This window comes from Alosa pseudoharengus, unplaced genomic scaffold, assembly GCF_046254945.1.
Source record: "Alosa pseudoharengus isolate Yale_2024_CS ecotype anadromous, Long Island Sound unplaced genomic scaffold, YU_APseudo_1.1 YU_APseudo_1.1_scf_7, whole genome shotgun sequence".
NCBI classification, from domain to species: Eukaryota; Metazoa; Chordata; class Actinopteri; order Clupeiformes; family Clupeidae; genus Alosa; species Alosa pseudoharengus.
In genome coordinates this window covers 32,935,178-32,947,390 of record NW_027468859.1, presented here as the reverse complement: position 1 = coordinate 32,947,390, position 12,213 = coordinate 32,935,178, and the positions used below count along the sequence as shown (strand labels likewise).

The 12,213-nt window shown below is 46.7% G+C and overlaps 2 protein-coding genes across 2 annotated transcripts; both read right to left on the bottom strand.

The window, feature by feature from the left end:
* Positions 1 to 3,121: 3,121 nt before the first annotated feature.
* Positions 3,122 to 6,146, bottom strand: LOC143110231 (desmin-like). Its single transcript, XM_076273120.1, has 9 exons — positions 5,938 to 6,146; positions 5,581 to 5,731; positions 5,057 to 5,206; positions 4,567 to 4,686; positions 4,330 to 4,425; positions 3,924 to 4,058; positions 3,643 to 3,753; positions 3,377 to 3,487; positions 3,122 to 3,250 (listed from the first exon to the last, which is right to left on the bottom strand). The coding sequence occupies exons 1-9, from the start codon at positions 6,144 to 6,146 to the stop codon at positions 3,122 to 3,124; spliced, it is 1,212 nt and encodes a 403-aa protein (XP_076129235.1).
* Positions 6,147 to 8,694: 2,548 nt separating this feature from the next.
* LOC143110217 (desmin-like) lies at positions 8,695 to 11,567 on the bottom strand. The gene is made up of 9 exons (XM_076273105.1): positions 11,362 to 11,567; positions 10,984 to 11,143; positions 10,710 to 10,859; positions 10,189 to 10,308; positions 9,951 to 10,046; positions 9,497 to 9,631; positions 9,198 to 9,308; positions 8,934 to 9,044; positions 8,695 to 8,823 (listed from the first exon to the last, which is right to left on the bottom strand). Exons 1-9 carry the CDS (start codon positions 11,565 to 11,567, stop codon positions 8,695 to 8,697), a joined length of 1,218 nt encoding a protein of 405 aa, XP_076129220.1.
* Between the last annotated feature and the right edge of the window lie 646 nt (positions 11,568 to 12,213).

Genomic DNA, 12,213 nt, shown 5'->3' with positions numbered 1-12,213 from the left:
AATTAATCATTTCATAAGTGCTGGTACAGTAGAATGTAGGCTTTTGAGTTTTTAGAAATGGATTATTATTGATATATTGACATTTTGAACATGAACAGCATCTTAATCATTATCATAAAACATAAAAACATTTTAAAATAAGTCATTGCACATTACAAAAACACTGTCGTCATGTTGAATGAAGCTGAAGAGTTAAGTCTCTGCCTCCAGCAGACTTGGCATACTGGGCCGGTTCCACATTCTCCCCGTAGCGCGCACGTCCACACCTACCCGCGATCTGTGGAGAGGGTCTATGTCACTTGTTTCAATTAAAAACTCGTAAATCTGTCTGAAGGGAGAGGTTGCCTGATGTCATTTTAGTTCATCTGACAAATTGTTGACCGAGGTCAGCAGTCACATCATGATCATCAAATCTTGGCAGATTTAAATGTTTGTTATAAGAGTCTTATTATTGCTGGCAGTATTTATGAATTAGTCACAAGGGGTCCGAAATACTGAAATGATTATTATGTAGTCATGAGAAATGTGACCTTACGTCAGTGACTTGTCCTAATGTCCACTGTATCATGCGTATGAGGGAAGGTCCTGGGGAGAGGTCGGAACAGAAAGACATTTCTCTGGAACTGGTTTCTGTAAGTGTCCGCTAAAATAAACAAATGTCTAGCCTGACTAAAAATGTAGAAGGCTAGAGTGGGATGACATTTCATTCTCAAATGTAGACTCAGTAGTTTGACAGCCGGGTGTTTGGAGGTGCAGTCTTTGGTGTGTAGAGACAGGAGTGGTGGGGAGTGGCAGTGCTGGTAGTGTGGTGGTATGCCAAAGGACGCTTGCCCCAGCAGCCTGCCTGTCAGGAGGCTGCTGAACCACTGGTGGGTGGCCGAGTACGTTTGGAGGAGAGGATTGCTGGGATTATAGTATTGAATGCTGAGCTGAGGTCATTAAAAAGAATTCTTGCATAAGTCCCTGGGTATTCAAGCAGTGTATAGTATGTAATGCAGACTCATATGGAGGTCCACTGACATGTTTGCCCAGTAAGCAAGCTAGAGGGGGTCCAGCAGGTGACCTGGGATGATTAGACAGGCCTACAGACGTTCAGTCCAGTGATGCCAGGTTTTCTGGGAAACGAAATGATGGTGGAGCGGTTGAAGCAGGAGGGGACACTACCACAGTTCAAGGGATATATTGAATATCTCTGAGAAGATAGGAGCCAACTGCTCAGCAAATGTGAATAAGTCTGGTTTTAACCAGGCTAAGGGGAGACGTAGTGCTTCCTGGATTTTTTGGTGCTTTCTAAATCTTTTTTAGCTTCAGATTGTAGGGGTTTTTTTTGTAGCTTTTTTGCTCACCCCTCTAATTTACTTTCCACTTAGTTTGGTCTTTTTTATACTCTTGTTAGTTTCCTTTGATTAATTGCAACTGTAAAGCTCCTGCGTTTTTTTGTGTGATTTGTGTTGTGATTTGTGCTTTAAATGAATGGGACCGTACTCTTGTTTGACATCACTGTGTGCTACTTGTAGTTTCAAGAAGACAGTTGAAACAGACAGCACTCAAGACTTGGGAATAATTTGCAGGTTTGTTTATTGTATTATTTTCTTTGCATGGTGTCATAGGAGGAGAGGACCCACAGGAGAAATGAAGCAGGTTTACAGGTTAGTCGTGGCAAGGAGCCAACCAACCGACACCGAGGAGGAATGTAGAGGATATAGGAGGATTGTCATGGATGCAGGCTTCATTGGGGGAGGGGGGGTGTTCCTTCTTCCTACAGGTTGTCGGCTGCTCCAGAGATTGTGAAGGTGCGTTCCTGTGTGTCGCTCAGAATCTTGTCCTCATCGGTCTTAACTGTTCTAAACACAAACACAGATGGGGGTTAAATTCCGTCCTCACACTCTCTCTGTGTGTGTGTGTGTGTTAACGTGAATCACACTGGCAAATCCCTTGCTGCTGTGCTCAAGGCTTCAGATAATCGTGAGTTTACCTGATCAGGAGGGTCTTCCTCTCGGTCGTCTCCACCGCCTCGGAGAACTCCGCCTTGCTGTTGGTAGACATGGACATCGCTCCATTGGTGGAGGACATGGTCTTGGATTCCATCTCCATGGACCCCGATGTCTGGGTGGCGCTCATGGATGAACTCATACCACTTGCCATGGCGACGCCTCCAGCCATATTAGTGCCCATGCCAACGGCGCCCATGCTGGCACTCATGGCACCGGCACTGGCACTTTTGCCACTAGCGCTCATAGCGCTGCCATTCATGGCGCCCATACCCATACCGATGGCACTGCCATTCATAACACCGCCAGCACTCATCCCACGACCACTCATGCCCATGCCCCCAGCGCCCATGGTAGCCATGCCACCTCCCATGCCACCACCCATGCCGCTGCCCATCAGAGACATGCCACCATGCCGCACCATGGTGTCCAGACGAAGGTCCTCACCCTCAATCAACTTCCTGCAAAAAAGTGAACAAGAGGTATGAGTTTGGTGCCCACTCTTGTGCCAGCAGTGGAGCACTGTGAAGAGATCATAGGTCATCAGTAGGTGCTGTAACAGCCTCTCAAAACATGCACTGAATGGACACATTAACTGAAACTTGTTATGTGTATTCTCCTAATTAATCTACTATTTCGGTTATCCATTCGCCTTATTCACCCGGCGGCCATATGATGTCCCTTTCCACAGGTGTATTAATCAAGCACCATGCGGTCTGCATTCATAATCTAGGTGCTTGATTTTATACACCTGTGGAAAGGGACTGGATGAAACCCATGAATAGGGTATGCCTCGAAAATCTCAGAACGAAGGACTCGGTACTTGATAGAATTTGAAAGCACCCTTGACATTGGAACAATGCTTGGCGAGATTCGATGACGTAACGTCCTTGAAAGAGCGCCTTTGAAGGACCTATCCTTGACTTTGAGAAAGTAACCTTCTTCTTCTTCTTCTTCGGTGAGTTTTTTTGGCAGCTTGCAAACATTACCACCATCTGCTGGACTGAAATGTGATGGCAAGTGTACCCTGTAGCCTCGTTCTGGCCGCCGGGTGAATAAGGCGAATTGTAACTCCTCCTGACGAAAACTAGTCATTGGTCTGATCAGAATAGATAACATGAAGAGACATCTCACCTGTAGGTGGTGATCTCAATTTCCAAGGACATCTTCAAATTGAGCAGGTCCTGGTATTCTTTCAACATCATGGCAATCTTTGATTTGATGCCCTGCAGTTCCAGTTTCACAGCCTCAATTCTGGCCTGAGGGACACAAAGCATTGATCAGTATGAGACAACTAAGATGTTCGCCTTGGAACAGTTTGAGACTAGTGCTACTAGCCATGTTGATGATTATGGTGGTGTTGGAAACAAGATGGCTGAACTCACCAGGAGGTCTTCCTCCTCCTTCTTGTAGCGTTCCTGGGCCTCACGGATCTGAGCCTCCAATCCCTCATTCCTAGTCTTAAGTGCCTCCAGGTCACGTTCCTTGTTTGCAATCTTCACACACACACACACCATGAAATGTCATTCTCCAAATGTTTGGCTTAGTGGAAAACAGGAGACCCAGGAAGTGGTGTTGCTCCAGTTAAAGATGAGAATAATTAGATATATAATAATAATTAAAGATGAGAATCATTAGAGCCCCCACTCACATCTCTCTTCGCCCCTGTAATCTCCTCTCTCACGCTCCGTGCTCTATCCACGTGACTTGTTGACTTTTGATTCATGTCCTGGAATTTGTTCTTGTACCAAGAGTCCATTTCCTGCCAAAGCGCAGACAAATAGCAGATTACATCTTGATCTTGAATTGACAGATTTTTTTAAGTTAAGACCATTATATTAAAGTGCCTTTTTCGTTTAGTGTTTAACAGTTAATCTCCTTATGAAGCAATGTTCTCTACCACAGGCTTCTGAGCTATGGAGTGCAGACAACCTGTAGGTTCTTGGCGGCGATGCTGTCGTATTGTGCTTGGATGTCCTTGAGCGCAGCCGACAGGTCGGGCAGGGCGAACTCCACGTCCACTTTAGACATGCCACCGTAGATCTGAGCCATCAGTTCTTCAATTTCCTAACAACATCAAATATGACAGGATGTCAACAATAACAGCAATCCCAAGTCATCATGACAAATGGCTTTGTTTTTGGCAAAACTTTGTTTTGATTTGCAGTGGCACAGTAGGAATAGGCTAGTTAGATCATATCTGAGAGACATTATGGGTTAAGCATCTGTCACCTTCATACTCTTAATGAGTGTGTCAAATTATTTGGTGTGTGTGTGTGTGTGTGTGTGTGTGTGTGTGTGTGTGTGTGTGTGTGTAGGTGGGGGGATTGTACAGTACCTGCTTGTGAAGCCTCTGCAGGAACTCCAGCTCACGCTCCAGGTTGTCCAGTTGTTTCTCCAGGGCAATGCGGGCAGCAGTGGCAGCATCAACATCCTGAGGAGCAAAAAAATAATTAAAAACTACAACTACCACCAGTGATCAGTTAGGAACCATCCATAGCCATAGATCTGGACACAAGAGGACATAGAGGTGAAAAGAAATAGAACAGAGCGAGCAGGCAGTGTGGCCACTTACCGGGCGGAATGCTACAATATCCATCTCAACCTTCTTCCTGGCCTCCACAGCCTCCTCATACTTGACCTTCAGCATCTCCAGCTGACCAGCCATGGCATCCTTAGCAGCAAAGGCCAGATCCTACAGGCAAGGCCAGAGGAAGAGAATAGAGGTCAAGAGGAGAGAGGTAAGATGAGGAAGAGATGAGTGGAGGGACAGAGGAGAGGTCATCAAGGGTCATCACTGTACAAGGGTTTGGTGATTCCATAGCTACAACATGGTGTGTGGATGTGTCTTACACAACCACTCTTGAGATATGACAATCATCAAGTGGATGGGACGTGGTAGCACAACAATCCGCATCCAAACTCTTGCCTCCCCTGCCTCTGCACTACACTGCACTAAACCTCATCACCACACCCTGTCCACCCAACCCCGTCCAACCCCACACACACTCATTTGCACGTTCTCACTAATTAGATCCTCGGCCCATCCAGTCTGTCCCACTCACCCTCTGCATCCTCATCTGCTCGGCCACTTTCATCATCTCACGCAGCTGCTCCTCATACAGCTTACGCAGGCCAGACGGCTTGGTGTAGCGGTTCTGGATAGCATCAATCTCTGCCTCAAGCAGCTTGTTCTGGGACTCCAGGGAGCGCACCTATCACACACACACACACACACACACACCAAACACACACACACACACACACACACACACACACACACACACACACACACAGGATCAGGATTAAGATCACAGATGAAGACACGTGAGATAAATAAAGTTGAAAAGAGAAGACACTTTAACATTTACATGTATTCATTTGGCGGATGCTTTTGTCCAAAGCGACTCACAACAATAGAATAACATTTAAGCTATTAACATTTAAGCATGTTAACATTTAAACTTTTAAAACTACAAGGCTACAGCTACAGTGTTAGAATAGCGTTTCACTACAGTGCAGAGGAGAATATAGCTAGGAGTTTACCACTGTATCTGCCAATACTAGTACTAGAGGATAGCTTTGTTACCTTCTCAATGTAAACGGCCAGACGGTCATTGAGAGTGACCATCTCCTGCCTCTCGCTGGTGCGGGTGCTCATGAAGGCCTGGTTCTCAGCGGCCGCGGCATCCAGGTCCACACCTCCCATGCCACCACACAGAGCACCCATGCTACCCGTGCTAGCGCCACTGTGAAAGCAAATAGCCTTACTACACAAGGTGTATAACCAAATTTAAGAGTATCTGACATTGGTGGTGGTTGCATGCATTATGTCCTATATCATGGTGACAACAAAACACTTGGTGTGTGCCTTTGCGCCTCGCATAATAGTTTTCTAAAGTCTTAGTTTGTCATCTGAGTCGAGTGAAAAGTTAAGCGGGCCTACCCAGCCATTCTGCGGGAGCCGGACATCGCTCTCCGTCCCATGGTGCCGTTGCGGCCGTAGCTGGTGGAGCTGGCCGAGCGAGTGCGGTTGTCCCGGCGCGTTGGAGACGGGCTGGACACGCGCACCTGGAGAGAGGTGGAAGAGGAGGCAGCCAGAGCGCCCTCGAAGTGGCGCCGGTACGAGGAGATCCTTTCCGGGCTTCGACTCATGATGACTCCCTGGGGTTGGTTGCTTTGTTCCTTCCGATGCTGTTCGTTGATGACACACTGTCCCTCTCCTTCCAACGGCCCTTTTTATATGGTTGGCAGTTCTTTGACCTATCCAATCGTGCGCGCCAGCTTGGAGGAATCTAGTACCTCAATACAGCATGAGCGAAAGTGCCCCTGCTTCGTCATCTAGCGGACACCCGCGAAGAGGTTTAAAAATAGTGGGGTGAAGAGGTGTTATTAACAAGCTATGGGGAGTCTTCTCCCTTGATCAAGGGACAAATGCGTTGCATCATATCATATCAATGTGAAATATGCAGAGGATATTCAAACTGAAACCAATAGATTATTGAGTTGACGCATAGGATGGGGATGTTATAGACAACCCGAATGACAAGGACCAAAGAGATCCTCCTATAATAAGTCTCTGTCATCACCTGGGAAGTGATCTGTGGCAGGCTCGCCAGGTCATTTCCATATAGTATATGTCATAGTTTACTATTGTGTTTATACTGTAGCAACCCTGTTGCGCGCTGATTAGACTTTGCTGTCTGAAATCATACTGAAGAAGAAAGCAAAGTATACCAAGTTCGGTCATTCTTCATCTAAATCTAGTTTATAACGATTATGTAAGAACACTTTTGGGGTCAGGTGTCCTCCCAGTGTCTCCATGGTTCACAAAAAAAAAGTGTTGTGCCCTCAGGAGTGTCAACATTGTTTCAGTGCCCTCTAGAGTGCCACTTCAAACAATATGTTTGAAGAATTTGTCTCAATGAGTGTAATGCAACATCCTATCATGTGCCCCGTAAAATGATCTATCCTTGGCTTCCCCGTATGTGTCCCTTTCCATTGGAAAAAGGTGCCATTATGGAGTGCCCTCTATGTTGCCCCTACATGACAGTGTTCCAAAGGGTGTCAGTTCTAGAACGGAATGCGTTGGAATGCAGCCCTGTATTGTACTACAGTAGGCCTACTACCACACTAGGTCCTCCTCTAGTGGATAAAATGTGATGCATTGAAATATAGTGTGTCCCTATCACAGTAACAACAAAAGTGTTAATTTGATTCCTACAGAGTCGAATATAACTGCTTCAGATAACATTTGGTCACCCCCGAAATCAGTGTAAAATGTATTCTATGGTCAGTGTCAGATTTTTAGAGTTAAATCTGCTTAATATTGTGTTACAATTAACAATAACATGTGTAAAATTATTTAACACTGTAGTCACACTGTCAAGAGTAATATGATTACACTGTATAGAATAAATGTAACTACATATTTACTTGACCATACCCTTGTTTCACATCCCTCTAAAGGCAACTAGTAGTTCTTTTTAAGAACACAGTTGAAACAGACAGCACTCAAGACTTGGGAATAATATGCAGGTTTGTTTATTGTATTATTTTCTTTGCATGGTGTGTCATAGGAGGAGAGGACCCACAGGAGAAATGAAGCAGGTTTACAGGTTAGTCGTGGCAAGGCGCAACTGACACCGAAGAGGAATGAAGGGGATACAGGAGGGTTGCCATGGATACAGGTAAACGCTTCATTTGGCATTTGGAGGTCGGGGGGAGGGTGTTCCTTCTTCCTACAGGTCGTCAGCTGCTCTAGAGATTGTGAAGGTGCGTTCCTGTGTGTCGCTCAGAATCTCGTTCTCATCAGTCTTAACTGTTCTAAAAGCACGAAAATAGAAGTTAAATTCCTTCCTCACACTCACAGTGTGTGTGTGTGTGTGTGTGTGTGTGTGTGCGTGCATGTGCGCCTGTGTGTGTTAACATGAAACACAATGGCAAATCCCTTGCTGCCGTGCGGAATGCTTCAGAACGACGTGAATTTACCTGATCAGGACGGTCTTCCTCTCGGTCATCTCCACCACCTGCTCCTCGGAGAATTCCGCCTTGCTGCTGGAAGACGTGGACATCGCCCCATTGGTGGAGGACACGGTCTTGGACATCGCGTTGGACGAGGACATCATGCTGGACATGCCGTTGGACGAGGACTTCATGGTGGACATGCCATTGGTGGAGGAACACATACCACTTGCCATAGCGGCGCCTCCAGCCATATCAGTGCCCATCTTGACTGACACTTGACTGACACTGACACTTTTGCCACTAGCGCTGCCGCTCATGGCGCCCATACCCATACCGATGGCACTGCCAGCGCTCATCCCACTTCCACTCATGCTCATGCCCCCAGCGACCATGGTAGCCATGCCACCACCCATGCCACCACCCATGCCGCTGCCCATCAGAGACATGCCACCATGCCGCACCATGGTGTCCAGACGAAGGTCCTCACCCTCAATCAACTTCCTGCAAAAAAGTAAACAAGAGGTATGAGTTTGGTGCCCACCCTTGTGCCAGCAGTAGAGCACTGTGAAGAGATCACAGGTCATCAGTAGATGCAGTAACAGCCTCTTAAAGGACGTACATTAAGTGAAACTTGTTGTGTGTATTCTCCTAATTAATTTATTGTACCTCTCCTAATAAAAAGTCTCCTAACAAAAAGTCATTGGTCTGATCAGAATAGATAACATGAAAAAACATCTCACCTGTAGGTGGTGATCTCAATTTCCAAGGCCATTTTGATATTGAGCAGGTCCTGGTATTCTTTCAACATCATGGCAATCTTTGATTTGATGCCCTGCAGTTCCAGCTTCACAGCCTCAATTCTGGCCTGAGGGAAACAAAGCATTGGGTCAGTATGAGACAACTAAGATGGCTGCCTAGTGCTACTAGCCATGTTGATGATTATGGTGGTGTTGGAAACAAGATGGCTGAACTCACCAGGAGGTCTTCCTCCTCCTTCTTGTAGCGTTCCCGGGCCTCACGGATCTGAGCCTCCAATCCCTCATTCCTAGTCTTAAGTGCCTCCAGGTCACGTTCCTTGTTTGCAATCTTCACACACACACACACCATGAAATGTCATTCTCCAAATGTTTGGCTTAGTTGAAAACAGGAGACCCAGGAAGTGGTGTTGCTCCAGTTAAAGATGATAATAATTAGATATAATAATAATTAAAGATGAGAATCATTAGAGCCCCCACTCACATCTCTCTTCACCCCTGTGATCTCCTCTCTCACGCTCCGTGCTCTATCCACGTGCCTTGTTGACTTTTGATTCATGTCCTGGAATTTGTTCTTGTACCAAGAGTCCATTTCCTGCCAAAGGTCAGACAAATAGCAGATTACATCTTGATCTTGACCTGACAGATTATTTTGAATGACATTGAAATTACATTTACAGAGTGAAGTGCTGTCTTTGTCTAGATTTTAGTGTTTACCAGTTATGAAACAGTGTTTGTCATTTTGAAGGGTTTCCTAATTTCTAGCTATGGAGTGCAGACAACCTGTAGGTTGTTGGCGGCGATGCTGTCGTATTGTGCTTGGATGTCCTTGAGCGCAGCCGACAGGTCGGGCAGGCCGAACGCCACGTCCACTTTAGACATGCCACCGTAGATCTGAGCCATCAGTTCTTCAATTTCCTGAGGACAGCAGATACCCATAGTATGTCAACAATAACAGCAATCCTAAAGGCCATCATCACAAATGGTTTAGGTGCACCTGTGTTTTGACTAGCACAGTGGGAATAGGCTAGTTAGATCATGTCTGAGTGAATTATGGGTATTAGCATCAGTCATCTTCATCCTCTTAATGAATACTAATTAAGACGTGTGTGTGTATCTGTGTGTGTCTGTGTGTCTGTGTGTGTGTGTGTGTGTGTGTGTGTGTGTGTGTGTGTGTGTGTGTGTGTGTGTGTGTGTGTGTGTGTGTGTGTGTGTAGGTGGGGGGATTGTACAGTACCTGCTTGTGAAGCCTCTGCAGGAACTCCAGCTCACGCTCCAGGTTGTCCAGTTGTTTCTCCAGGGCAATGCGGGCAGCAGTGGCAGCATCAACATCCTGAGGAGCAAATAAAAATAATTAAAAACTACAACTACCACCAGTGATCAGTTAGGAACCATCCATAGCCATAGATCTGGACACAGAGGACATAGAGGTGAAAAGAAATAGAACAGAGCGAGCAGGCAGTGTGGCCACTTACCGGACGGAATGCTACAATATCCATCTCAACCTTCTTCCTGGCCTCCACAGCCTCCTCATACTTGACCTTCAGCATCTCCAGCTGACCAGCCATGGCATCCTTAGCAGCAAAGGCCAGATCCTACAGGCAAGGCCAGAGGAAGAGTATAGAGGTCAAGAGGAAACCTCAGTCATCAACTGAACTTGAACTTAATGCGATATGAAATGAGCTTCTGTTTCTTTCTGCATTCCTTATTAATGTCACTGTGCCATGTTGCTTTGGAATCACAGAGTTCGGTGATTCCAAAGCTACAACATGGTGTGTGAAGTGACTTACAAAACCACTCCATAGCATCGTCAAGTGGATGGGACGTGGTAGCACAACAATCCGCATCCAAACTCCTGCCTCCCCTGCCTCTTCACTACACCACACTAAACCCTATCACCACACCCTGTCCACCCAGCCCTGTCCAACCCCACACACACTCATTTGCACGTTCTCACTAATTAGATCCTCGGCCCCCTCCAGTCTGTCCCACTCACCCTCTGCATCCTCATCTGCTCGGCCACTTTCATCATCTCACGCAGCTGCTCCTCATACAGCTTACGCAGGCCAGACGGCTTGGTGTAGCGGTTCTGGATAGCATCAATCTCTGCCTCAAGCAGCTTGTTCTGGGACTCCAGGGAGCGCACCTATCACACACAGACACACACACACACACACACACATAGGATCAGGATTAACATCCTGAAGACAAATGAGAGTCGCTAAATTACAGGAGGCAAAAGAAGTTGAAAAGAGAAAAGGCTTTCTTACCTTCTCAATATAAATGGCCAGACGGTCATTGAGAGTGACCATCTCCTGCCTCTCGCTGGTACGGGTGCTCATGAAGGCCTGGTTCTCAGCGGCCGCTGCATCCAGGTCCACGCCTCCCATGCCAACACACAGAGCAGCCATGCCACTCATGCCACCCATGCTGGCACCACTGTGAAAGCAAACAGCCTTACTGCACAAGGTGTATAACCAAATTTAAGAGTATCTGACATTTGTGATGATGTGTTCTGTGATGGTGTGCATTCTGTCCTATCTTATACTGACATCAAGACACTTGGTGTGTGCCTTTGCGCCTTGGATAATAGTTTTCTAGAGTCTTAGTTTGTCATCTGAGTCGAGTGAAAAGTTAAGCGGGCCTACCCAGCCATTCGGGAGCCGGACATCGCTCTCCGTCCCATGGTGCCGCTGCGGCTGTAGCTGGCAGAGCTGGCCGAGCGAGTGCGGTTGCCCCGGCGCGTTGGAGACGGGCTGGAGATGCGCACCTGGAGAGAGGTGGAGGAGGAGGCAGCCAGAGCACCCTCGAAGTGGCGCCGGTACGAGGAGATCTTTTCTGGGCTTCGACTCATGATGACTCCCTGAGGTTGGTTGCTTTGTTCCTTCCGATGCTGGTTGTTGATGACACACTGTCCGTCTCCTTCCAACGGCCCTTTTTATACGGTGGTAGTACTTTGGCCCATCCAATCGTGCGCGCCAGCTTGGAGGAATCTCGTACCTCAATACAGCACGAGTGTGAAAGTGCCCCTTCAGTCATCTAGCAGACACCTGCGAAGAGGTTTAAAAATAGTGGGGTGAAAAGGTGTTGTTAACAAACTATGGGTAGTCCTCTCCCTTGATCAAAGGACAAATGCTGGCTATCATATCAGCGTCTGATATATGCAGATGATATTCAGACTGAAACCAATAGATTATTGGGTTTATGCATGAATGGAGAGGCTACTACCTGAATGACAAGGACCAAAGAGATACCCAATCCTCCTATAATAAGTCTATGTCATCACCTGGAAAGTGATCTGTGGCAGGCTCGCTGGGTCATCTCCATGTCTATATGTGTTTATTGTTGGGTTTATTGTTGGGTCTGATCAGGCTGCACTGCCTGCAGTCATGATGATCAAGAGCCCATCAAGTTCGGTCATTCTTCGGTAACACTTTATAATAAGGTGCCATGATAAATAGAAAAGTATAGTCATTACCTAACCCTTTGTTAATATTTGT